General features: G+C 34.5%; 1 protein-coding gene across 1 annotated transcript; it reads left to right on the top strand.

Annotated features, from left to right (window-relative positions):
* Positions 1-1,338: 1,338 nt before the first annotated feature.
* Positions 1,339-25,334, top strand: LOC125652160 (neuroglobin-like). Its single transcript, XM_048881152.2, has 3 exons — positions 1,339-2,056; positions 13,403-13,634; positions 23,982-25,334. The coding sequence occupies exons 1-3, from the start codon at positions 1,863-1,865 to the stop codon at positions 24,258-24,260; spliced, it is 705 nt and encodes a 234-aa protein (XP_048737109.1). The 5' UTR covers positions 1,339-1,862; the 3' UTR covers positions 24,261-25,334.
* Positions 25,335-25,579: the final 245 nt, after the last annotated feature.

The following is a 25,579-nucleotide window of genomic DNA, read 5'->3' as shown; positions in this document are numbered from 1 at the left end:
CAGCACGATTGTGGAAAACTAAAGGGACAACTTGATTTTCTCGAATATATCATCTGTATTACTGAATTAAAGAATTACCAAATAAATCATCTGTACTACTGAATTAAAGAATTACCAAATAAATCATCTGTATTACTGAATTAAAAAATTATCAAATAAAGCATCTGTATTACTGAATTAAAGAATTATCAAATAAAGCATCTGTATTACTGAATTAAAGAATTACCAAATAAAGCATCTGTACTACTGAATTAAAGAATCAACCAAATAAAGCATCTGTAATGCTGAATTAAAGAATTATCAAATAAAGCATCTGTATTACTGAATTAAAGAATTATCAAATAAAGCATCTGTACTACTGAATTAAAGAATCAACCAAATAAAGCAGCTGTACTACTGAATTAAAGAATTACCATATAAAGCATCTGTAATGCTGAATTAAAGAATCTACCAAATAAAGCATCTGTACTACTGAATGAATGAATTTGCGAGTAAACTTTTAGCATCTATATAGGTAATACAATGCTAAATCAACAAACCTGCCTAATGAAACATCTATAATCCTGAATAAAAGAAATCTACCAATTAAAGCACCTACACGTACAAGATTAACGAATCTACTACATAAACGCCAAACGAGCTCTTAGTACGTCAATTTCAATAGATTGTACATATTTCAATGGCTTACTATTGAAATTACATTCTACTATTTGAAAGAGTTCATAAAATAAATTAGTAGTAAAAAAGCAATTTTCGTCTTCTATTTATTTAGATTCTTTAAAAAAAGAAAACCGCGGATTGACAGGAGTTCGTCCACTTTAATCTGGAATACTGTAAAATCCCTGCATGAGGCCTACAGATTCTTTTTATGGGTATGCCAATAATGAACTAGGTTCTAGTGAACATAAAACAGTTCAATTGAAAATATTTCAAGATCACTTGGGAATGATCGCTCGGTTCCTTTTGACATCAGCGATCTTATCAATACTGCGGATCAGATAGAAATTCAAAGAGTCGGAATGCTGTCAATCACAAGAACACAGAAGACCCTCGCACTTTAGTTTATGGTCAAGGTACTTTTAAACATCCTGGATTGAGGTAATGGAATCGACGTTCATAATGTTCTGGAATTTCGTCTGACTGACGCTCATCAACTTCTTAGAAAAGAATTGACGCGATATCTATCGGCGGAGTAGATCAATTTGACCCAATCGCTCTTACTTAATGTAATAATTGTGTACATTGATCCGCTGTTACTTTTCTTATTTCTTTTCTTTTGTAACATCTAATTGAGTCGTCCACAATTTGTGGTATTCTATTGAGGGAATGGTATCCTCAAATCAATTCCACAACTTTTAGGTGTAATTGGCATAGGGGAGAACTGTGGCCCACAGAAAACAAACACTACTGAATGCTTAGGTCGGGAGATGCAATCGATAGATTGATTCCACAGGCTTCAACCTGGAACCTGCAAGCTAGTTGGATCTTTCCCAATTTCCAGCTTATTCGAGTTTGTTAAAAGTCGGTGTAACTTGTAAAATTGGACATAGTAACTACTTTTGGCAAAGACCAACAAAGAAGAACCTTGAAAAGAAGTTTGGAGGAAATTATCACAAGGGGAACTAAAGCCACCGAAGAACCGATAATTTTCTGGTTGATGTTTGAAGTTTGTGATCTAAATGTGATCTCCATGAAGAAATTTAGATGCTTTCTGATTACTACCAACAGTGTTTGATACTCATATCAGCAGGCACTTCTCGTCTGTTTTATTTGTCCGCGTAATGGGTGAAATTTCCGGCAAAATGTTCATTGGACGGCTCGTTTAACGTAAATTTTAATGGATTTTTAACTAATAGTGAAAAATGGGGTGTAGACAAGCAAAAGTTGAAAAAGATGTGGAAACTAAAGAAAATTTTGACAAATTGGAGGAAAAAACCTCCGTTCCTCAGGTAGATCCACGACTTCCTATCGATGCTAGAGAGGCTTTTAAACTCAAACAATCTTGGAAAGGCATTAAGCGCAAGATAGAGGAAACAGGTGTAGAAATGTTTGTTAGGTACGTATTGAAATTCTTAATTATAAAATGGTTTTAACTGCTCAAAAAGTCGCGAGAAATGACAATATCGGGGGTTTTTTTTAATTGTTTTTTTTTATGCTGATGGCTGACTGCTTTCAAATTCTGTGACAGTTTAGGGTTTGTCAATTTGTGAAATCTTGATAACAGCAATGAAACTGACAACTTTTTTTAATTCCATGGTAATGAGAAACACGTGTTAGCCACGGAACGTTAATCAAACATGCTCTCCGCGTGATAGCATCCCTCTTTGTAGTGTTATTGCATGACACATTGTTCACATAGAAAGTAATCTTCACTTTGATTAAAATCAAAATGAATTGCAGTTAAGCACGACGATATACATTGGGTGGTAATTATAAAGGAGCAGATTTCCCCTGTTGTGTGAATAGTAAACTCCTGTCTCTAAAACGTGTTTTACTTTGATTGTGATTATTTTTCTATGTTTTTCACTGTTTAATGTGGCATGCAAATCGAGAGACCAAGCAACTGAGTGAATCATATGGAATACTGTATGACGATAGATAAAACCACCATGGGTTTATTGGAGAATTTAGATTAGATGACAGCATGATATCGGCTATGTGTATGCGCGACAAGTTTATGTACATATACAACATGGTTGAACTCAACATCTTGTTGAATTCAAGACTGAAAATAGGAAAGTAATTGTTAAAAAATTGATTCGACAATCAATGAACAAAACGCATACAAGAAAAATCGTTTTATGCATTGAGAATGACATTGATTTCTATCTGCTCTTTTTTCGAGAATCAAATATTGCCTGCTGTATTCATTCTTCCGGTCATTACACCGTGTACTCATGTCATTATTTCTTTTATGAATGTTACAAAGCTAAAGAATGACAATCTAATCGCTATCTTTGATTGATGAAAGTCATTCGGTGATGATGCATGTTTTACAGTGTAATGTTAGCTTTACTAAACGTTCCAGTAACGTCCAGTGTAAGTTTGCAGCTTAGGTTTTGTCGAACTAGGTCATTCTCGTTTTTTAAAAAAAATGAGTTACATTAATAAATAAATCAAGCAATCGATATTAACGATTTTTATTTTTTGTACGTACAACCCTCTTGATTGTTTGAATAAGGTTTATAAAACCATTTTTACAATTTTTTTTTCTATCCATTTTTGTTGTTGGACAAAAACGTCACCTCCCCCAATACGACAGTAGAACTGAAATTAAGTTTTATTTATTTATACTCTATCAAATTAAATAAATTATCTTTGTCTACTTTTGTCTCAAAGATAAAACTCATTGTAATTGCAGTAACATAAAAAGCACACATACCAGCTTAATTTTCAGTAGACAGAAATTGCTAGAAAACATTACTCCAAAATGTCTTCATTCCTTCACAAAGCATGCCATTTGTATTCAATCAATCATACGAATACTGGTTAATGTGTGAAGACACACATGTAGGTGTGCAGAAAATGTATATCTATTTTGTATTGCTTGTAGGTGTTATGAGATTGATCGCTGTTCGTTATCTTCACCTTTCATTGTCTAAATTTGACAGAAGAATCAACTTTTAATCGAAGATATTTTCTTTTAAATTCCATCTTTTTATCATTATTTATTTTGCTGTTGACATTTTCTCAGTTTTCGCCGGATAATTAATTCAACCGACCTTGTTCCTATTTCAAAACACCCATCCCTACCACACGGAATGGAGCTGTTGACTAGGATCATTCCGATTTCTTATTTTACACTTCAGTTCATCCTGTAAAAGCCTTATGGTGATGCAAAAATAGATTCATCTACAGACATAGCGAATCGTTCCTAAACCTCTCGTAAACAGAGACTATTTATTGAGTGCTCGTCAACATAAATACGATTTCGCCTTAACGTTAATTGTTCGGCATTAATCAACAGTGTCTCTGGACGATTTATCGTCATATGATAATATGTATATAATAGAAAATGTAAGTTCGATATTTTCCACACGATTGAAATGACAGCTGTTGGCGAAATGTGAACTAATTTGAAGTTCGATCAATAAGGTCTTGACTTAAGTCTTGTAGAGCGTTCACAGAGTGATAAAATGGTATTACTTCCGAACTTTGCATGCAATCTTAACATTTGATTACCCATTCCAAGTTAAAGAAGTTCCTGTTTTCACAAAGATTCTATGCGATACAAAGTGGTTTTTAGCTAAACTTGTTCTCGCTGCGTTAATTCTAAAGTCTAGCCGACCTTTCATTTTATTACGGACATTTTATGGTATGCTATACACATGCGTGGAGCAGATGTAGCAATTATTTTGGAAATTAACAGACATAACTATTGAATTTCTTCTGAGTAAACAAGCTGGTACAACCTCACTCTAAAGTTAACACTTTATGTCAAAACAAGATTAAACGATGTACTTCCGGTTCAATATTGTTAGTAATAATATTTTTCCTGCTAAAACAGATCTGAAAAATAAGATTGATCACAAACGGTGGTCTGTGCTGTGAAATTAGATTACATTCATCTATGCACTGTGTTGCTCCTACAAATTAGATGAGTTTAGTTTGATTTGTTTAAACGCCTGTCATGAAAGCATATTTTTCGATGAATACATTTACAATGATGTTTATATTGCAAAAATATCAATTACAAAATGTAATCTGGTGCTGTAATATAGACCTCTCCTATACATTATTTCGCCCGGGCCCAGGTACATGTAAGATTTTCTGCGAGGATGTGTTCTAGTACAGAGTTTCCCCCCTGCAAAGTCAGTATAATAGTTTTCTCCATGGCGGAATTTCTACAATCCCGTGTCCGAATTTTGAATAAGCTTCACTTGCTTAACAAAGTTTGGCCTAATATGAGGTCGGATATGATCAAGGATACATATGACCTTGCGATGCACGGATACACAGGCAGACAAACCTCAAAAGAAGCGAATATTTCATCATCGACATCATGAGCAATGATCTTCATAATACATGCAATTATAGGGTATACCATGGCACTTGGGATCATCGAACCTAGCACCGTTCATTTTTCTTATCAAAAGAAATGTTTTAAATGCCTTCAAAGTATTTGATATTGTTTGGTTACCACAATTTTACATGCGGGTTAGTAGGTAGGGAAAAAAAATTTTTTTTTCGGACAACTGTCACTTTTGGCATTAAGGACTACTCCGACTTTACATATTTTCTTCAATAAAGTTAACTTACTTAATGTAACCAGTCATAACTAGTATGCCCTCTATTGAATTACCTATAAAAAGGATTTACAAAATCTGCTCTATTTTGTTTTAGACCTTTGGAATTTAAATACCTCCCATCCTCTCCATTAAATATCAAATAATTTACGTCATACATGTATGGTTGCATTTTGCATTTTTTGTTTAGAAAAGGCAAACATGTTGATATATGATACATTTAGCATTACTTTTCAATTCTTTGAAAATTAGTTTAGAATTATATCAGCTGGGCGGAAACCGAAACTTCATATAACGCCTTCTCTAGTTAAGTACCACGAATAAACCTGATATGTAACTCCCTTTACAAAATGGTTTTCCACTCTTCAAGAAGATTCTAATAATTAACGGGGAATTCTAACCTGGGTCGATTTTTCTGGGGTGAAATACTATACGGGGAAAAATTCTATACTACTAACCGGCATATTCAATCAGAATTTATGCAAACTGAAATTGTATACGAACTCATATTTAAATTATCATATTTAGAGAAATGGAAAACCCATATGCAAAATACAGACATTTATTTCCAACCAGCTGTTTTTCTCTCTCCATTGATCGAAGAACTATTAAAGAAACAGACTAAAATGGTATCTCAGATTCAATGATGACTTGAGAATAGTTATCAAAGTTTTGTCTGGATACCAATGCAAACAAGCCTTTACTACTGATCGATAGGGGGACACGTAACAGATGTGCTTACTTTCAATAAGGTTTCCTATCTGGTTTTTGAAAAACACAAGGAAAATGTAATGCCCTCTGGTTTAAGTCCTAGAATTACAAATGTAAACGAAATTAATTGTGTCCAATATTGAATCGTGAACTATTGCTATGGGGGAAAAGCTAGGATCAATATCGATTAATGACCGGAGCAGTTTTTTTTATGTTTAAGGTGTTCCAGGCATGAAAATTACGCATTCTAGGAATGTGAATTAAACGTTCCAGTTTTCAGATATAATCTTCAAAAGCGTCCGTAATAATGTCATGCTTTACATTTTTTTTAGTTCAGTAAAAAAAAAACCCGGTAAGGTATGATATAGTTGTACCGATATAAATGGTGCAGTTTCGAATGCAAACGGAGCAGTCTCGTAAATAAACGGTGCGGTTTCGGAATAGTTCACAACCCTATTCTCCACAGGGAGAGAAGGAAATAAACGATGCAGTTTTCGAAACTTTTTACTGCAAATACAATACACTGTACTGTATGAAATTCCTTTCACTGAATTCAAACCAAATACTGGAGCTAAGTCGAAGCACGATTGTGATCTTGATTAGAATCACTTTGTATATATGAAACAAACATTTTCCAAGAAGTTTTATGCATTATATTTGGGTTTTAAAAGTTGCAATATTTTCATATTGTAAATATGCATAAAAATCAATATATGCACCCAGGGTGCTGAGCCGAGTTGCTTGGGATACATTATATTTCTAAAATTTTCAATCTTTTTTCAGGACTGTGACCTTTTTTCTCCAAAATCAATAGGGAGTCTTCCTAACCTGCTATCCACAATATAACCAAGTTTCATTTGATTCAGTTTTAAACTTTTCGAGTTACTTTCGGTCACTGTGACCTTGACCTTTGACCTTTTTTCTCCGAAATCAATATGGACCTTGCTTTGCTGGTATCCAACAATATATCCAAGTTTCATTTGATTCAAAGTAACATTTTTCGAGTTATCCTCCTGAAACCAAATTTTTTTGGAATTTTAAATCTATTTTCGGTCACTATAAACTTGACCTTTGACCTATTTTCTCCAAAACCAATAGGGGTCTTCCTTACCTGGTACATAACAATATCTTTAAGTATCATTTGATTCGGATTTAAACTGAGTTATCATCAGGAAACCAAATTTTTCTGAAATTTTCATTCTATTTTCGGTCACTGTGACCTTGACCTTTGACCATTTTTCTCCAAAATTAATTGGGGTCTACCTTACCTGGTACCCAACAACATATCAAAGTGTCATTTGATTAGATTGTAAACGTTTCGAGTTATCATCCAGAAACCAATTGTTGACGCCCAACCAACCGCCCGCCTCACCAAACCAATAGCCAAGTTCAACTTCGTTGCAACTTGGCTAAAAATAACGAGCCAGTGCAAATTCCATTGCTTATATCATCGGTATGTGTACGGTATATGTATACAGACAAGCGCGAGCATCAACCCGCAAAGAAGATGGGAACCACTCGTTCATATTTAAGAGAAACTTTCCATTAACAAATCCATTAATTAATTATGTTTACAAATACAATATTGAAGCCTACAATTTACAGTGAATGGGTTTTTAGTATCAGCGAGTGTGAGACACACCCCTGTACTTTTTGTTTATGTATTATGAATGACTAAAACTTTCTTGTGATTGGGTAAATAATCTGCATGGATTAGCTGTATGACACAGGTATTTTCATTTCAACGTACATTCAGTTGTGAGCAATATATAAGCCGTCAAACTGGACTGTACAATCGTGTAGATACTGTGTAGAACATGATAAATATAAATTCAATATAATAAGCAACTGTTTTAATCAATGTTGTTTTCATTTGAACAAACTTGATCAAATGTATGAGGTTTCTGATCGAAAATTTGTTTCTGGCTGTTGTCTGCAAAATATTCACATTTTCGACTTCTGCTCAAGAATTATTGGGCTAACTTCAACCAGACTTACTTCCAAAGCATTCTTGGGTAAAATAATTTTCAAATGAAGGACTATGCCTTCTTCCAAGGGTGAATACATTATTTAAAGAGTCAAAATACGATGATTGATAAAAATACATCCACTTAAACCAGTAAAGAAAATACTTTATTGAAAGCTTTCTTACATAATGAATTTTCAAGTTTATTCAACCACGAGTCCTGAGGCAACAGCATGACCAAAATTGAAAAATTCTATGAAAATTCTCTCCAAAAACCATATGAGTGAAATTCGTCAGATCAATATGCAAGCATTTTCATGTAAATTCAAGTTTTTAAAACTGAAACCACTGGCCACGCAGAGGACGCCATGAAAATTCAATGGTTTACGTCGGAATTCAGAGGCAAATTATCTAAAAAAAAAATCTTCCCAAGAATCTCAGTTATAAGTTGTCAAATTGTAAACATCAACCAATGTGACCCATGGGTCTCTTGTTCACTTTACATGTGATATCGATTAATTATAACTCTATCAAAAAGAGTGTATAGTAGATCCTGTTTTATTTCTATTGTAAAAAATTTTTTTTATTTTTATTCAAGTCAGAATATTTTCTTAAAAACAATTTGACCCCTGGGATTACATGCAGTTAGCATTTGTAGCTCACCACAGCTAAATACTTGAGTGAGCTTTTCTATAGAAAATTGTCCTTTGTCTGTGTGTCGTCTGTAAACTCTTACAATTTTGAGTTCTTCTCCAGAGCCACATGGCTAATATCAACCAAACCTGGCATAAAACGTCTTTGTTAAAGTAGACTCAGGTTTGTAAATGTATGATCACGGCGTATTGCTTCTACTGGGAGTTGAATAACAAATACTAGACGTGGAGGGAGCTGAAATTTTTTTTCTCAAAATCCTCTGGACTTGAAGAACCAAACATTGCATAGAAACGTCTAAACGTAACGGAAATTCAAATTGCGTTTAAACCTTGAGCCCCAAAGTGGATCTATATATGGCTTTAGATTCTGCTTAGGAAGTTTCCTTACACAAATATTTTCTCAAGAATCACAAGAGCAACTTTGTCAAATTATGCAAACATCCTCATGTAGTGTAGTTCAAAATTCGTTTTAACCATGAGCCGTTTGACCACAAGACTTTTAAATTTCAGATAATAATGTACAGGTAATTTCTTTAAGTTTTCTTCTTGCAAAAGCACACTGGTACAATTTGTCAAGTGATCAGTTAAACGGAGTTATCCCTAAACAAGGGATAAAAACCCTTACAAAGACACATTGCTGGATCCAGTAAATGTTCTACCAAGCCCCTATCCTTGCTCCTCACAAAAGTAATAACAGCTGTGAAGGAGAAACTTCAAACGTACTGTGCGACTACATATGCCAGAAGTGATGTAAATCAAATGTGGATTCTAAAAAATTCTAAAGAATATTTAGTAGACTTGAAATCGCAGAACGTTTCTCAAATGAACAACATCAAAACGTATGACTTTTCAACACTTTACACGACCATTTCTCCCGATGAATTAAAGACTAGACTTTTTGAAATCATAGACAGTTGCTTCTTCAACAAAAATGGAAAACGCAAATTTTCCTATCTAGTGATCAGTCATCCAAAAAATTACTTTGTTAAACGCCACTCTGATTCCACGCACAAGTACTCTGAATTTGAAATAAAAATATGCTGGAGTTCCTCATTGACAATATCTTCGTAGTCTTTGGTGATCAGGTCTTCCAACAGTCTGTTGGAATCCCCATGGGCACGAATTGTGTTCCTTTGTTAGCTGGCCTGTTTTTATATTCCTATGAAGCAAACTTTATTCAAAAACTTATACGTGATAAGAAACAATCTCTTGCTGTGGCCTTCAATTCGAAATTTATATACGGTATATCCACGACGTATTATTTATTAACAATAATAATTTTCATTCATATGTCCATTCGATATATTCCAGTGAACTCGAAATAAAATACACCACAGAGTTGTCCACTTCTGCTTCATACTTAGACATTTTATTGAAAGTAGATATTAACGGCAAACTAACAACTCAGCTTTATGCTAAACGGGATGATTTCAGCTTCTCCATCGTCAACTTTCCATATTTATGTAGCAATATTCTATTAACAACTGCATATGGTGTTTATGTCTCTCAACTGATTTGATACAAGAGAGCTTGTTCTGCGTATGGTCAGTTTTTAAATCGAAGCAGGCTACTGACAAACAGGTTGATGCTGCAGGGGTTCCAACGGTTTCGTTTAAAGTCAGCATTTCGCTAATTCTATGGTCGTTATAACGATCTAGTTTGCCAATACAACCTATCATTGGGTCAAATGCTGTCTGACGTGTTTCATACCGATTTGTAGGTCATTCTTGGCACACTGTTTGTGACTACGGATAACTCCGTTTACCTGATTAAGGTATAGAACTCACGGCGGGTGTGACCAGTCCACAGGGTATGCTTACTCCTCCTAGGCACCTGATCCCACCTCTGGTGTGTCCAGAGGTCCGTGTTTGCCCAACTCTCTATTTTGTATTGCTTATAGGAGTTATGAGATTGATCACTGTTCGTTATCTTCACCTTTCATGCAAGTTTCCTAACGTTTTATTCAAACCATGGCCCACGGGAATTGGGCGGGATCAAAACATAAAAATTGGAATGCATGTAGGATAATTCTTTTAAACTCTTCAAGGGTATAATTCATGCATTGACAGTCAGATTTATGTAAATAGATCCTCAGTGGCAGGGCGAAGTCTAAGTTTGAATAAAGAAATTGATGGAAAATTCTTTTTAAAATCTTCTAAAGATCCATAAGGACACAGTTTGTCAAATTAATGTGCAAGAAATTATTCAAATTTCTATCCCTGCTACACAACTGGACAGAATGTTTTAAAGATTTACTTTTAGAAAGATGCAAATTATCAGGTGAGAAATTATCTCAGTGCTGAAATTATACCATGCGATGTCTATCTCCTTGATATTCTAGTATTTTTTTTAGGATTTCAAAGCAATGGTTTGATTCGTTGCCAATAAAAAGCCATGGAACTTTAGAAAGAGTACCAAAACAAAATATTTTAAACAAGAGTATCATAAACGGTACAATATACGTCCTTCGGACAGTAAAATTCAACCTGTACGGATATTATTCACTCTGAATTGATATCTCACACATTCTGAATAGAAAGGCCTTAAAGTAGGTCATGGAACACCAATCCACTGGCATGTGAACTGATTATGTATTTCTAAGAGAGGGAGGTTGTGACAAAATGTCAGTGCAGTATCTGTATCTATGATGATAAAAAGTCTAGGAAACTTAGTTGACCTACTTTTAGCTCCAAAGGAGGTCATGGTACACCAATTAAGTTGAAAAGTGAACTGATTATGTATTTCTCTGAGAGGGAGGTTGTGACAAAATGTCAGGGCAATACCTGTATCCATAAGAAAAAATCTGGAAAACTGTTTGACATACTTCTGCCCCTGAAGTAGGTCATGGTGCACCAACCCAGCTGAAATGCTAACTGAACTTGTATTCCTCCGAGAGGAAGCTTGGGACTAAATTTCTGGGCAATATCTGTATCCGTAATGAAAAGGTTCATAAAACTGTTTGACCTAATTTTAGCCCAAAAAGTAGGTCAACGATAGACCAATCCAGCTGAAATGCAAACTGAACTTATATTCCTCCAAGAGGAAGCTTGTGACTAAATTTCAGGTAACCGTAACCGTAATGAAAACTGTTTGACCTACTTTTAGTCCTATTGTAAGTCACAGACAGACAAGCCAATTCAGCTGAAATGCAAAATGAGCTTTTATTCCTCCGAGAGGAAGCTTATGACTAAATTCCAGTGCAAGATTTGTATCCGTAACGAAAAAAAGTCCAGAAAACTGTTTAACTTACTTATAGCCCTAAAGTAGGTCAAGGTCCACCAATCCAGCTGAAATGCAAACCCACTTCTACGCTTCTTGAGGGAGAAATTGTGACCTAATTTCAAAACCGCACAAGCATCCGTTACGGAAAAAAGTCCGGAGATCATTACCTCAGACGGACAGTCAGCCAGACAGACAGACGGATAGACGCACGGACAGCGCGATAATATACTACGTCCACTCTAATGATGGGCATATAAAAATAAGTTCATCATACGGTAATAGACCCCTCTATTTAATTATTGTCATTACGAGCTCGAGACCCGCAGAGGTATGATTTTTGTTTTCTCAACGTGTTTGCGACTGAATTTTTTGTAAATTTTAAAGTTTTTCAATTTCATACATGTACATTTTCAATCGAGGTAAGCTACTGACAAATAGGTTTATGCTACAGGGGTTTCAACAGTCTCGTTTAAAGTTTTAAATTATATGGTCGTTATAACGATCCATTTTACAAATACAACCTGTCATTAACTCGAATGTTGTGTGGCGTGTTTCGTACCAACTATTAAGGTCGTTCTTTACATACTGATTTTGATGACGGATTACTCCGTTTACCTGATCAAAACATAGGGCTCACGGCGGTAGTGACCGGTCAACAGGAGATGCTTACTCCTTGGCACCTGATCCCATTTCTGGTGTGTCTAGGGGTCCGTGTTTGCCTGTTCTTGATTTTGTATTCTTTATGGGAATTGTAAGATTAATCATTGTTCGTTATCTTCACTATTTTATGTAATTCTATAATTATACATGATTGTACATATTTAATCCTTTTCATCAATTGAAAATTTCTTCGTATGTTACACCTACAAATACATATCTCAAGGAAGAGTCCAATATAACAAGAAAATCCTTATTTGAAGAAAAATATTATCATTTTGTTAGTATTTATGAATAGATGCATGTATATATTGCCATTTTCAATAAATTTGCCTTTGATATCTGTACAATTTGCAATGATAGCCATTTCCTCATGAATGCTTTGCAGTTATAAACAATGCGCGCATGAATACAAATAATACGTTAGGAATTTCGACAGAAATGAAACTAGAAAGTAAATTTAAAGTATATACTTCAGATTTGAAAGTACATGAGCCTTTTTATGACGCGTTACCTAGCGCTTTATGTCGTATACCGGCGTAAAGCGTCGCAGGTTATATTCTCAAGTATTTTCAAAAATGAAATTTATATCCTAAAATAATAGAAGTACATGTAAGTAAACAAAATCTAAGCAAGATGTTTCTCTGGGGGACAGAATTCTGTGCCTGCCTAGTCAAGAATGAATGGAATATGGCCTCCACCAATACAGATGATCCTTCTAAAATGTGGAAATGTAGTCCTGTTCACAGGATAAATTTGGTTCTATATGTGATAATGAAATAAATTACAAGTTGATTTGTGCTCTTATGCGGCATTTAGCACTTTTTGCTGTCTGAAAAACATTCTCCTATCCAATTTCTGAAATATTATCTTGATCTATAGTCACGCTATTTACCAGAATAGAATCTCGTCAACGTGATAATCACATTTGCCCTTCTTCTTGACAGACTCTTTAAAACCAACTCCAATCTGAAGTACATATTCAATAAATTCACACAACTTGAAACCGAGGATGATATGAGGGAAAACGAGGCCTTAGAACACCATGCAACGTTCGTGATGACAACGCTAGACGACGCCATTACCCACATAGAGAACTACAACTACGTCACAGACCACCTTCATCGTACCGGGGCCACACATCAACGATTTCCTGACTTCAGTTCAGAAAACTTTGGGGTAAGAGAATACGTTATGCCTGCCAATCAAACGTATTCTGATGTCGTCTTGTTGATTATTTTGACTTTTCTCCAGCAACTGACTGATGCATTAAATCTTAAACAATTTCAAAGTCATTTCCTGGTGTTGATGGGATGGGTGCGTTCAGTTGCACCAGCAAGAATATTTCATTGGGCCTCTTATTATTTTTTTCTGAAAGTCTCCATAACTGCAGTACATAAAACTGAACGAACTAGAAGTAAAACCCCCGCGGGGCACACTATATGATGCATAAAAACAGACTTCCTAAAATGAAACCAGAAGTTGTCTAATCAATATTTTTATTGAAAATGTTGGTTAAAAATCAATTAATCAATCAAATATTGAAATATTTCTAGTGATACTCAATATAAACACTATACCAATAAATAGGATTTTCAAAGAATTGAATTGTTTATTATCATTTCTCTTTGTTTGGTACATGGTTTAAAAATTGTTAGAGTATGACCCCTACCCCAGAAAATGGATATATAGAAAATGGAAATATCCATATATCACTGTAAATCAACACGTAAGGTTCACATACGGTATTTCACTTTCATAAAAAAAAAATGTAAGTAAAAGGTCTGACTCAAACCTTTCAAAATATTTTCGAAATATTCTCAAACAACAATATTCTTAAACAAAATAGAAATTAGCATAACTTTCTAATACTTTAAATATTCGAATTTAAAATAAGAAATACATAACTTCAGTCTAAGAACAATCAATTTACAATTTTACAATGTTTAAATCAAATCTCTTCAAGAATTTTTAAGATATACTCATTTTAGTTTAGTTTAAGTAGAAAAAAAAGCCTGTAAATTAGTCCAATTAGTATGGTAATACCAAGTGCACATCTTCATATGGTGAGTAATGAGTTTACAAATTTTCAGAAAATCCATGCACCAGTTTCTTAGAACATGCCCGAACAAAATCATGTCTACAGGCAGACAAACGGACAGACAGACGGACATGGTGATTCCAATATATCCCCCAAACTTCGTTTGCGGGGAGTATGATTATATATATTTTTGAGTACATGTATCTTTTCCCTATATGGTGAGTTATAACTACTGACCGAATAAGCTGGTCTGGGGTTTAAAACGGTGTTGATTTGAGTCTTTAGCTGAATGCACAAAAATCATGACAAATGTCAAACGTTTATGACAATTTACATATAGCTAGAATTTTAATGCTTAGTTTTATCAATCATTTCAGTTTGTTCTCACCGAAATCATATACGTATTCTAAATCAAATTAAGACATTCAATATCAAAGTTATCAGTGTTTTGGAGTGGGAAAATATCAGATACATGTACATATATTATATATATATATATATATATATATATATATATATATACACACACTGTTATACATACATGTACGTACGTTGTAAAAAAAAAAAAAAAAAAAAAAAAATAAACATGTGACTTTGAATAGAAAAAATCAATAGTTTGCTGGTACTCGAAAAAGATTAATATTTATGTATTAAACTTCAAACTACGTACAGTCCCGTGGGAATCCGAGTTAGAATAGGTCTTCAGTACCATTTGCTTGTCTTAAGAGGCGACTAAATGGGGCGGTCCTTCGGATGAGATCGCAAAAACCGAGGTCCCGTGTCACAGCAGGTGTGGCACGATAAAGATCCCTCTCTGCTCAAAGGCCATAAGCGCCGAACACAGGCCTAAATTTTGCAGCCCTTCACCGATAGTAATGACGTCTCGATATGAGTGAAAAATTCTCGAGTGGAACGTTAAACAACAATCAATCAATCAATCAAACTACGTACATTCATGAACGAAAGGAACACTGGAACCGCTTCTCATACAAAGTTTGTCCGGGCCATAACTTTTTTGTCTTTTGACGTAGGCCTTTGGTATTTGGTATGTATGCATACCATCATAAGACAGTGTGTTGCGTACCATTTTTATTACCTTTGACCTTTTATGTAAAGGTTAAATGATAGAATTTTGGGAATATTTTATTAGTCCGGACCATAATTTTTTGTAGGCCTTGGATGTATGACCTTTGATGTAAAGGTCAAATAATAGAAATTGTGGGCTTATTTTTGTGTCGGACCTTAACCATTTTGTCTTCTGATATAGGCCTTTGCTTATTGGTATGTTGGTATACCATGATAAGACAAATGTGTCACATGCCATTTTTATGACCTTTAACCTTCTCTGTAAAGGACAAATAATAGAATTTTAGTGCTTTTTTGTCCGGACTATAACTTCTTTGTCTATTGATATCGGCCTTTGATATTTGGTATGTTGGCAAGTTTAATTTACTATCATATGTTCACAACATTGTTCCTTGTTTAAAGCACATACACATATACATGTATAGGTGACTGTTAAGTACCGTAACTATTAATTTTCCACTTTAAAGATGATCATTGAAATGTTTTTAAACACTATGGAAAATGGAAGGGAAAACATCAATTTTAGTGTGTTAAAACAATTCTTCCTAGATGTTGTTGTTTTTTTTTTCAATCAGAGAAACAGCATAAAAGAAAACAATAGTGCCAAAAGGTGGTTGGGATCTCGTATTGTGAAATAAAAAAAAATAAAGCTCGTAGTTTTAGAGATTTATTGACGACAAAAAGACATTCTTCTAAACTTGGTATTATCTGTATTTGCTTTCTTTGTGGCGTTTGGGAACGTACATACGATTGCAAGACTTCACATGCAATAAACTCTATCTGTACTATATGTACTGTGTGTTTACATTTACTACCATACTAAAAATATAGACTAGATTTATTAGTAAAGCATCACGGTGAAGTGACGATCTGATAAATGATTCTTCGTGTGTATTCTAAAATTCTCTATCCATCACAATTTAGAAAATATCCTTTTTCGCTATATCGCTATGGTCGTTATAACGATCTAGTTCGTCAATACAACCTCGTATTGGGTCAAATGCTGTCTGACGTGTTTCATACCGATTGTTAAGCCGTTCTTGGCATACTGATTTTGACTGCGGATAACTCCGTTTACCTGATCAGGATATGGGGCTCACGGCGGGTGTGACCGGTCAACAGGGGATGCTTACTCCTCCTAGGCACCTGATCCCACCTCTGGTGTGTCCAGGGGTCCGTGTTTGCCCAGCTATCTATTTTGTATTGCTTGTGGGAGTTATGAGATTGATCACTGTTCGTTATCTTCACCTTGCATTCAGTCAACAGTCCGGTACATGTACGGGTTGTGGGCTTGTGGCTGATGCAAACAAGCTTGTTAACCTGCAGTAGAGAAAAGAAATAAGAAACGACCTATCATAAGTCCTCTCATCAAAACTGATTACTCTTTCGAACTCAACAGACTGTCCATTGCAGTGGCGGATCTGGGAGGGTTTTTTGTGATTGGGGCTGTGATCCCATTAGATTATGTACTATATAAACATAGTGTGGCTGCCCCTCGACAGTAGTAGAACTAGGATATTACCAGAAATGGCGAATTCAAGACTTACACCTAAATTTGTCTCTCATTTTTTGAGAACTAAGTGTAAATTTACATCAAATAACTTATCTCATTTCCCTCCACAAATGATTGTATAGAGTGTCGCAGGGTAGCGTGAATTCTACAGTCATAGAAAGCTAGTGATAACTTGTCTAGGTGGTCAAGCGTGCTGGTAATACTCTGCTTGGAGGTTTACTAGTAGTTATACGGGACGTCAGTTCAACCTTGAACTGGAACGAAAGTGGGACTATCCATATGCAACCGCTTATCTAAAGATACTCTGTCCTGAGTGAAGTTATATTTAGTTAAAAGTTAATTACAATAGCTGTGTTCAGCATTTACATGCATGGCACCATTTAATCCATTCTCAATGACCGTGTAGCGTGCGACAACGTGGCGAGAATTAATTCCATCATCATCGAAATTTGTCAGGATGGTCAATCGATGTAGCGCACTGGTCACATGTTGCTGGGAGGTTTGGTTCCGCAGGTAGTGAGTTCAACCTCGGGTTGAGGCGGAGGTGAATATTCATTAAAGTTCGAAAGAAAATTCGTTTCTTTTTTTTAAGGACAGGCGAACGGAACTACAAAATAAAAACATTGAATCCACTTCTGAAGCAAGTCAGTGCAAACATATTTTACGTATGGGTGAACGTACATTAAGTCTTGAGAAAAGGGTTATGTGGTTGCAATTCATTTACTCAGTATATTTTTAATTACGTGAAGTTTTATCAGCTCATCGTGATCTTTAACTTTCTCTATTGAATCTATCAAAATAATGTCAAATTATATTTTCTATGTTTAAACTATTATGAATGTTTTCTTACTTTTAGTGTTCTAGTTGTCTTGTTTCCACCAGAAATATTCGATTGGTGAATGTACATGTATTCAAAGAGACATTGATATTTTTCACTCGCAAACGCAGCGGATGTGACATAATGGACCAATTTGTGTTTGATATGGGTTTTCGATTTTTAAAAAAATGCTATTTTGGTTTCTTATTGCGAGAGGGGGTATATAGGCTAGTAACGAGGGACGTACATGTAGTTAATTCGTGCATGGATGAGTACAAACGATATGTGTAACACTGAACTTGTAGACGCCCAACACTCCACATTTTGTTTGCTCCTTTGACGTTAGCTTTGTTATCAAGAGAGGAAGGTCAAGGTCACTGCGGTTCTTCACAAAAAGCTTGTAGACGCTGTACAGGCAACATTTTATGCTCTTTTGATTTCATACTTCCCATGTAGCTTTGTTTATAAGAGAGGAAAAACCCTATTGATTTCGGGATCCAAAGGTTAAGGTCACTGCGGGTCACCCTACAAAATGGTTGCAAATTTATACTTTACAGGTTTGATATCATATACCTTTTCGAATTCCTTTGAACTTAAGGCATTAGATGTATATTATCATACATGTATTTCAGATCTAATAAATGGATGGTGTGATTTTTGTAACCATGGTATCATTTTGAAGGGTTCCTCAAATAGAAATAATACACCATAAGAATTTAGAAAAAAATAATTACTGCTTGATTTATTTCCCCTTGAAGTTTCCACGGCAGTCTATGGGAAGAACACGTTTTATTAGAATATTCTTGAAACAAATATACGATTTATTGGTAAAATTTGCATAAACTTTCTTTTTATAAAAATATGATAAATAGAATTAATCATTTACCACAGATATTTTTTAGAAAATTAGATTTTTCTTATTTTTATCAAAGGTGGATAACTCTTTCAAAGAGGTTCAAGTGTAAATTGATCGGCTACTAATCATTTACCCGCCGTTTGAATTTGACGTATGTCACTTTCATCAATATCTAAAAAAAACACCAATTAACACTTTATCTTGAGTTAAATCATCAAAACTGTTCAATCTCCTTACGTTAAACATTGACTACCTTAAGCTTATATTTGAATGTTTTGTATATCAAGTATGCTATAAGATAGGTTCATATCTATTGTAAGAGAAAAAAACATATTATGCAGTTCAACACCGATTCAATGGAAACTTGCGAAATATCGAGAGAAAAATGTCAGTGTTTAGTAGAAATCAGGAGAATTTACATTTATATTGCCTTAGCTAGTATTGACGTATAGTTTTCGCAGAGCAGAACATATAAAGATGATGCGAATGTAGACGGGTTGAAAGAAAAACACATTGTACATGCAAATTATCTGTCACAGGGAGGTACTCCATGGTAGAACACACACACACACAGTTTGCCAAATTATCACAGCAGTAGTCATATCGATCAAGCTTTCATAAATAGCAATTCAATCAATCAATTTATTTTTACGAACTTTGTATATACAAAGCATAAAGGAAAATAAACTTATATGTAGAAATGAATAATGACTCTCTTTAGTATTACTTGAGGAAAGCAAGGAATTCACATACATTTCCAAGAAATAAAAATTATCTACTTTTGAAGTGAACAACATATCAGATTTGAGAGTATTGGGGTTTAGCAACAGTAACTACAGGTACAGGAAGGAATCAATTACTATTGATATCGCAGATAAATGTTTTAAGAAGATTATGTTTTCGAAAGAAAATCAAATGAGGAGTCCTTGCGTTGAAGGAAATATAATTAGTCCAATTATCCTACAAGTCGCATCGAAGTATTCCATGTTGATTACGAAAATAATGAAGTGCACTGCCATTAGAGTCGTAGATTAAAGAAATTCCCCGGGGTGATTTACGTATGGTTTTCATCTTTTGTGGTACATTTCTATTCTTTTGGTTCCAAAAAGTTGAAGGTGCATGTGTAATTAATGTCGACAAGTAAACTCTGCCAATTCTTAAATAAAAAACACTTAATGATATGGTTTTACAGTAGTTTCGATAAATCAAAATGTGAATTTATATTCAATGGACGGTGGCGTCTGTTGCTTGAATGATAGTAACCTTGACGACTGAATCCACGGGTTTTTGTGTCCACTCCGCTACACGACACACAAAGAAGCTGACATACATGGCTACCATCTTTTTAAAGCCTCTATCAAAATCTATCAAGTTGGCATAACTAGCCATCAAACAGCCCAAATTAAACGATATTTTTCCGAAGGGATCGAATTTCAGCTTCCTGTACATGTTCCATTTGAATGCAGGCGGCAGATGATATCTAAACATTGCAGGATGCAAGGGACCCAATGTCGTGTCTTCAGGAGAAACGAACCAAATTAAAATTAATATTATTATTGTACATTTATATAGCGCTTTATCTAATTGATATAATTACCCTAAAGTGCTTTACATGTAAAACAATAATAACAAACTAAAACACAGCCCAATAAATACATAGAAAAGGGCATAAAATACTACAACAGGTTAATATCGTATAATCATGTGTTCTTGAATATATGAAAACTGAAACCGCCACTACATACTACAAGTTCATTGTCACAGTTGGTGATGAAATAGATACCTCGTTTGGTGTAACTTGGGTATGTCAATTCGAAAAGTTGAAGAGACAAAATAGTTATGCGAATAGGGTTTCAATTCTAGATGTACAGAAATCCCTGTTGTATATCAAATAATCGATACCGTTCGCCGGGAAGGTAATTATGTTTGTGGAAATAAAACCTGAAGATGGGCTGTAATTGGACACAATTTTGTTTATTGAACAAATTTTAAAACCCCAATGGAATAATACCAAAAATTTATTTACGCATGAACAACACTGGTGAGATAAAAAAAAAATCTTATACAATCCCAACCAATGACATTTTCAATAGATGATTCTGCATGAAGATGCTTTGGTCTTTAAGAGAGAGTCTATTTCGGTGTTATCAAACAATATTTAAGGTCTGCAATCAAATCAAAAGTGTCGACTTCCAAAATAAAAATTAATTCGATCACGTGATTTTGTTGCAGGGATGGGCTTTTCCTTTCTGATTTTTATTTCACGTGTTATGAAACGAACTGCACCTTTACAGATCTCCAGTAATGGAAAACTTCTAATGCATTTCCTGTTACAATACGACTGAGAAACATTACCCATTATTTCTTCAAACATTTCCGATGAGACCCATTAGGTAAATAATTTAAAAGACTTTTGAAACATTCACTGTATAAGGGATCAATACTCTCAGCGTTAAACAAGGAGTTACCGAGTTCCATGATGGTATCACATCATGCATGCTGTTAAAATAAATAATTTCTCTAGTCATATATATGCAGGATGAACTAGTCTCTTTAATCTTGTAAAATATAGCTTAAATGAAATTTTAATGAGTTTAAATCAATGACTGTCATTCTAAACTGCTGGTAGTATTTAGGCATTGACAACCATTTTGGTTTATCAAGTAATGGTACATGCACTAACGTGTTTGAAGCAATAGATTAAGTAAGTGTATTTTGTGCCGAGTCTCACAAGAGATGTGGAGATTATTTTTTAATCGAAGGTGTAAGTTAATGGGCTAAGAAAGATGTAAATCATTTAAAAGGTTTAACCTTCTGAGAACGACCACGGGGCTATACATGACACAGACATATGATATGAATTCAGTGTCAGTATGATTGACGTTTTCAATAAGGAGAATCCCATTTCAATGCCAGGGAATTTGCGATCGATTGTCATGGATTATTTCCGGTATTTTATGAAGAATCTACCACGTCAATGTCGCCATCAATTTCTATGTCCACACAACCATTGCCCCAGTCAATTTCTAGTTAGTTATTTCGTTTTCAATATCATAAGAAAATGGAAGCAGACCAAATTGCATTAATATATCCAGTAAAGACTTGGGTCCCAGTCAAGGAGTTCTTACAATCGATTGCTAGTCGGACAATGAGTGGATCACTACAGTTTGCGAAATACATCTGTTTCTCGGGGAGGAGTCATTTCATACGGAAAATCTGACCGAGAGACGGGAGACCACGATCTCCAAATAATTAACCGTCTAGGGAAAAGGCCCGGATATACGGTTTTAATGGTAGAATTCCTGTGACGATTTAATTTTGTCAGGTCAAACTCAAACGATCTGGAAAACAATCGAAGCCTTCTTAAATACAATCGAAGTACAGGGTAGTAAAGTGAGCATACATTTTGAAAATTGCAATATGAGTGGTGATTGTAGGAAGAGCGGTGTATATTTGATAACGAACGGTTTCCATTTTCATGTATGCACATTTATACCCTCGCTCTACTAACAACACATGCTAACATAATGTGCTCTCTATGAGTCTACCCTGTTATTCTTTGCCTTCATATTATGAAAGTAACCCAAATTGTGTTTTATGCCAGTAAAACAGCAACAACAAATAACATTACAGTACCGCTAACTACATTTACATATATGTAAATACATACATGTGTGTATATATATATATATATATATATATATATATATATATATATATATTACTCCTTTATTAGCTGACCTGTCTTTATATTTTATATTCTTAAACTCGACACCAATATCTCGACGACCCTTTATCTATCAATAATACTCATTTTTACTCAGATAAAGGAGCATAATACGTACCCATGGGAATTCCAGCAAACTGTTCAGGAAATAAAGTGGGTTTTTTTTTGTTTTTGTTTTGCATAACTTTAATGATTTTACACTAAAAACTGTCAACGTATGCTTAATTGCAAATGTAAATACGAAAATGTTTGTGAAATGAAATAAATGGAAAATTAATCATATGGTCAGAATGAGAATTGACTCGGCACAGGTTACTACTAAGCTTGACTGGCCATGGGTTTCCGATGATGCTCTATATGTGTTTATACAGGTTGCACTTGAGTATTAAATTCTGTGGTATTTTTCTACCAATGGCAACTTTAAGTACACGCTACTTTTTTTAAAGGAACTTCTGGAAAAATTGTTCTGGAAAATTCCTTTTCACGAGACGTTTCCATGTGTGCAAAATTCTCGAGCGGGGCGTTAAACAATATACAATACAATCCTTTTCACGACATACAGAACAATTTGTCCTCAACATTTACCGACCAAAAACATAGCAAGGCGCGGAAGTTTATCTATAGAAAAGGAGTATTTGCTTGAAATTCTGATTGCGGCCTAACCATCCTTTTCGTAAATACGAATGTTCAATGCAACAGTAATTCAACACATACATGTATACTATCTCATTTTTAAACAATTCATGCAATTGGTATAACAGAGTTATTCATGGGAAAACTGTCAGCCCGTCTGGCACGAAAACGCCCGAATTCGAATGAAAAACTCCGGGATTATTTTAGCTCAGTCGTTTTTGACGTGCACCTCGAGGTAATTACTGTTGTACAACCTGCAACCGCCGTGTAGCATGTAGACGATGATATCAAATATACAAACCCGAATTGCATTTGTATCTCTAAATGTCCAATTAGCTGCAGATTTCGAATCACTTACCTGATACATGTACAACTCTTACAATGAATAATTCGTAGACGAAGTTATGATTCGGTATTGTACGATCCTTACAATAGGGTTGTAATGCTTGTTTTTTATTTTCTAAGTTAAAATGTTAAATAAATGTTATATTTTGATTTACTTAGAAAATCCCAATGAGTTTAAATCAGAAATGAACATCTTCAAAGCATGCATTTATTTTGACAGCTGTGCGATGAACATCTTCTAGGTCATTGTAGTAAGAGCCGAACCATTAGTCCTACTAATAATTGTATTATCTTGTTTATCTGTGTGTGGTACTCTAGATTTAATATGAATGTTGTTTCGTAAAAGTGGTTTTTTTCACCTATGCATAATAAATATTCAAGTATCATCGTTTCATCAATAATAAAGAAGGTTTTCAACACTCGATAGTTCATGTTTAAATTGTTTTTCTGATTCGTTAAATTATACATGTACATAGCTCTAGCGATTTACATTTTTTTTCCATTTCAGAAAATCAAAGAGCCTTTTCTGGAAGCCGTGAAAATTACGCTCGGAGATCGTTATACAGATTACATGGCAAACGTCTATACTAAAACAATCGACTTCATCCTTAATGCACTGAGTAATGGATATCTCGACAATAATCAGTGTTATGAACTTCAGTCCACAAAATCGCCTATAAAAAGTGAAACCGATCAGGCTAACGGTGTTCCCTCGGACCAAATAGTACCTATCATTGAATCGGACCAAACTGTACCCACAATTGAAATAACCACACAAGCTGAATAATACAGCGAGTTTCCGTACAACCAATGCAATGGATTCTTTTCTTGGCTTGATAAAGGAAATTTGATTTGTCGGTGAATGAAAGATTTGAATAAACAATGATTGTTATTTCTAGGTAGTGGAAACGCAGATAACTCTGTTGACTGCGTATTTATTTCACTCTGGAAAAATACTCAAACTCTGGTAAAATTCTTGAAGTTTCTTGTTCGTCATGTGTAAATATAGACGTTTTAAAATACGTATGTACAAGTATTTTTGTGTCTGCAGCATGATATACATTTTGTAAATCGATGTATAAAATGTCTTTTCTAAAAAAAAAAAAAAAAAAAAAAAAAAAAAAAAAAAAAAGTAGTACGTATTACTTATATACAGGTACACATTTACTTTACATGTAGATTCTTTTCATATTTCCGATTGCGGTGGTTCGTTGGTTACAATGTAGAACGTTCGCCTTGGAATTAGTAGATTCTGGGTTTCATCACCGCATATACCTTAACTACGTCAAGTCTAAGATGTATAATAATGACAGCTCCTATGCCAAGTTCATTTATTCTCGCAAAATGACACGTGAGGACAATACATATTCTTACCTAAATATGCATAAAATTGATCAGAGGTACAAGAAAACAAAAGGTAATCATCAATATCATGGGGCACAGTCTAATTCATTAACCGGTATAATAAACATAAAGTATTTAGATATGAGAGACGCTGATCTTTCGGATGAGACAGTGGAAACCAATGTCCTTTGTCACGACGGTCCTTGGTGCAATAGAGAAAGTCTTTAAGCGGTACATATCGCTAGTTTGATATACATTGTACCATAGTTCTATCAAAGGCCCATTGTATATACATGTAGCACGTCCTGTCCGAACTACTTTTGAGATCATTTCCTCTTTAATATTCCTTAGTTTACTTTCCTGTTTAAGAAATTGAATCATTTTCTTAAAAAAATCTTTTCAACACTATATATCAAATTTAAATCATAAACTAACTAATATGTCTATTGGTTTTATCAAACAAAGGTTCATAGGAAAAATGATAAAATATCTTAATCTGAAAAGCGGTACTGTTTTAGCTTAATCATTTAAAAATGTACAAGAAATATTGTGTACAAATATTGCAAGAGAATAGCATTGCACCCACTGACATAATGCAAGTCACATTTCATAGTTATGTACACGCCATAAACAAATACTACGAAATTACGATTAGAAAGTAAATAAAGAGAAATGTAAACAGTTATTGTCAACAAAGAACCATTCAGGCCCGGTAGATCAAATATTGACCGCCCAGCCACTTGACCAGCTGCAGTAGCAGGA

This window comes from Ostrea edulis, chromosome 5 (genome assembly GCF_947568905.1).
Source record: "Ostrea edulis chromosome 5, xbOstEdul1.1, whole genome shotgun sequence".
Lineage (NCBI taxonomy): Eukaryota > Metazoa > Mollusca > Bivalvia > Ostreida > Ostreidae > Ostrea > Ostrea edulis.
The sequence above is the reverse complement of the archived record's forward strand: the minus strand, read 5'-3'. Positions and strand labels throughout refer to the sequence as shown.

Excerpts from the sequence above, each read along its gene's own strand:
- LOC125652160 (XM_048881152.2), top strand. The coding sequence starts at position 1,863 with ATGGGGTGTAGACAAGCAAAAGTTGAAAAAGATGTGGAAACTAAAGAA. Across the intron at positions 2,057-13,402 it reads GGTGTAGAAATGTTTGTTAG|ACTCTTTAAAACCAACTCCA; the intron begins GTACGTATTGAA and ends TCTTCTTGACAG. Across the intron at positions 13,635-23,981 it reads TCAGTTCAGAAAACTTTGGG|AAAATCAAAGAGCCTTTTCT; the intron begins GTAAGAGAATAC and ends TTTCCATTTCAG.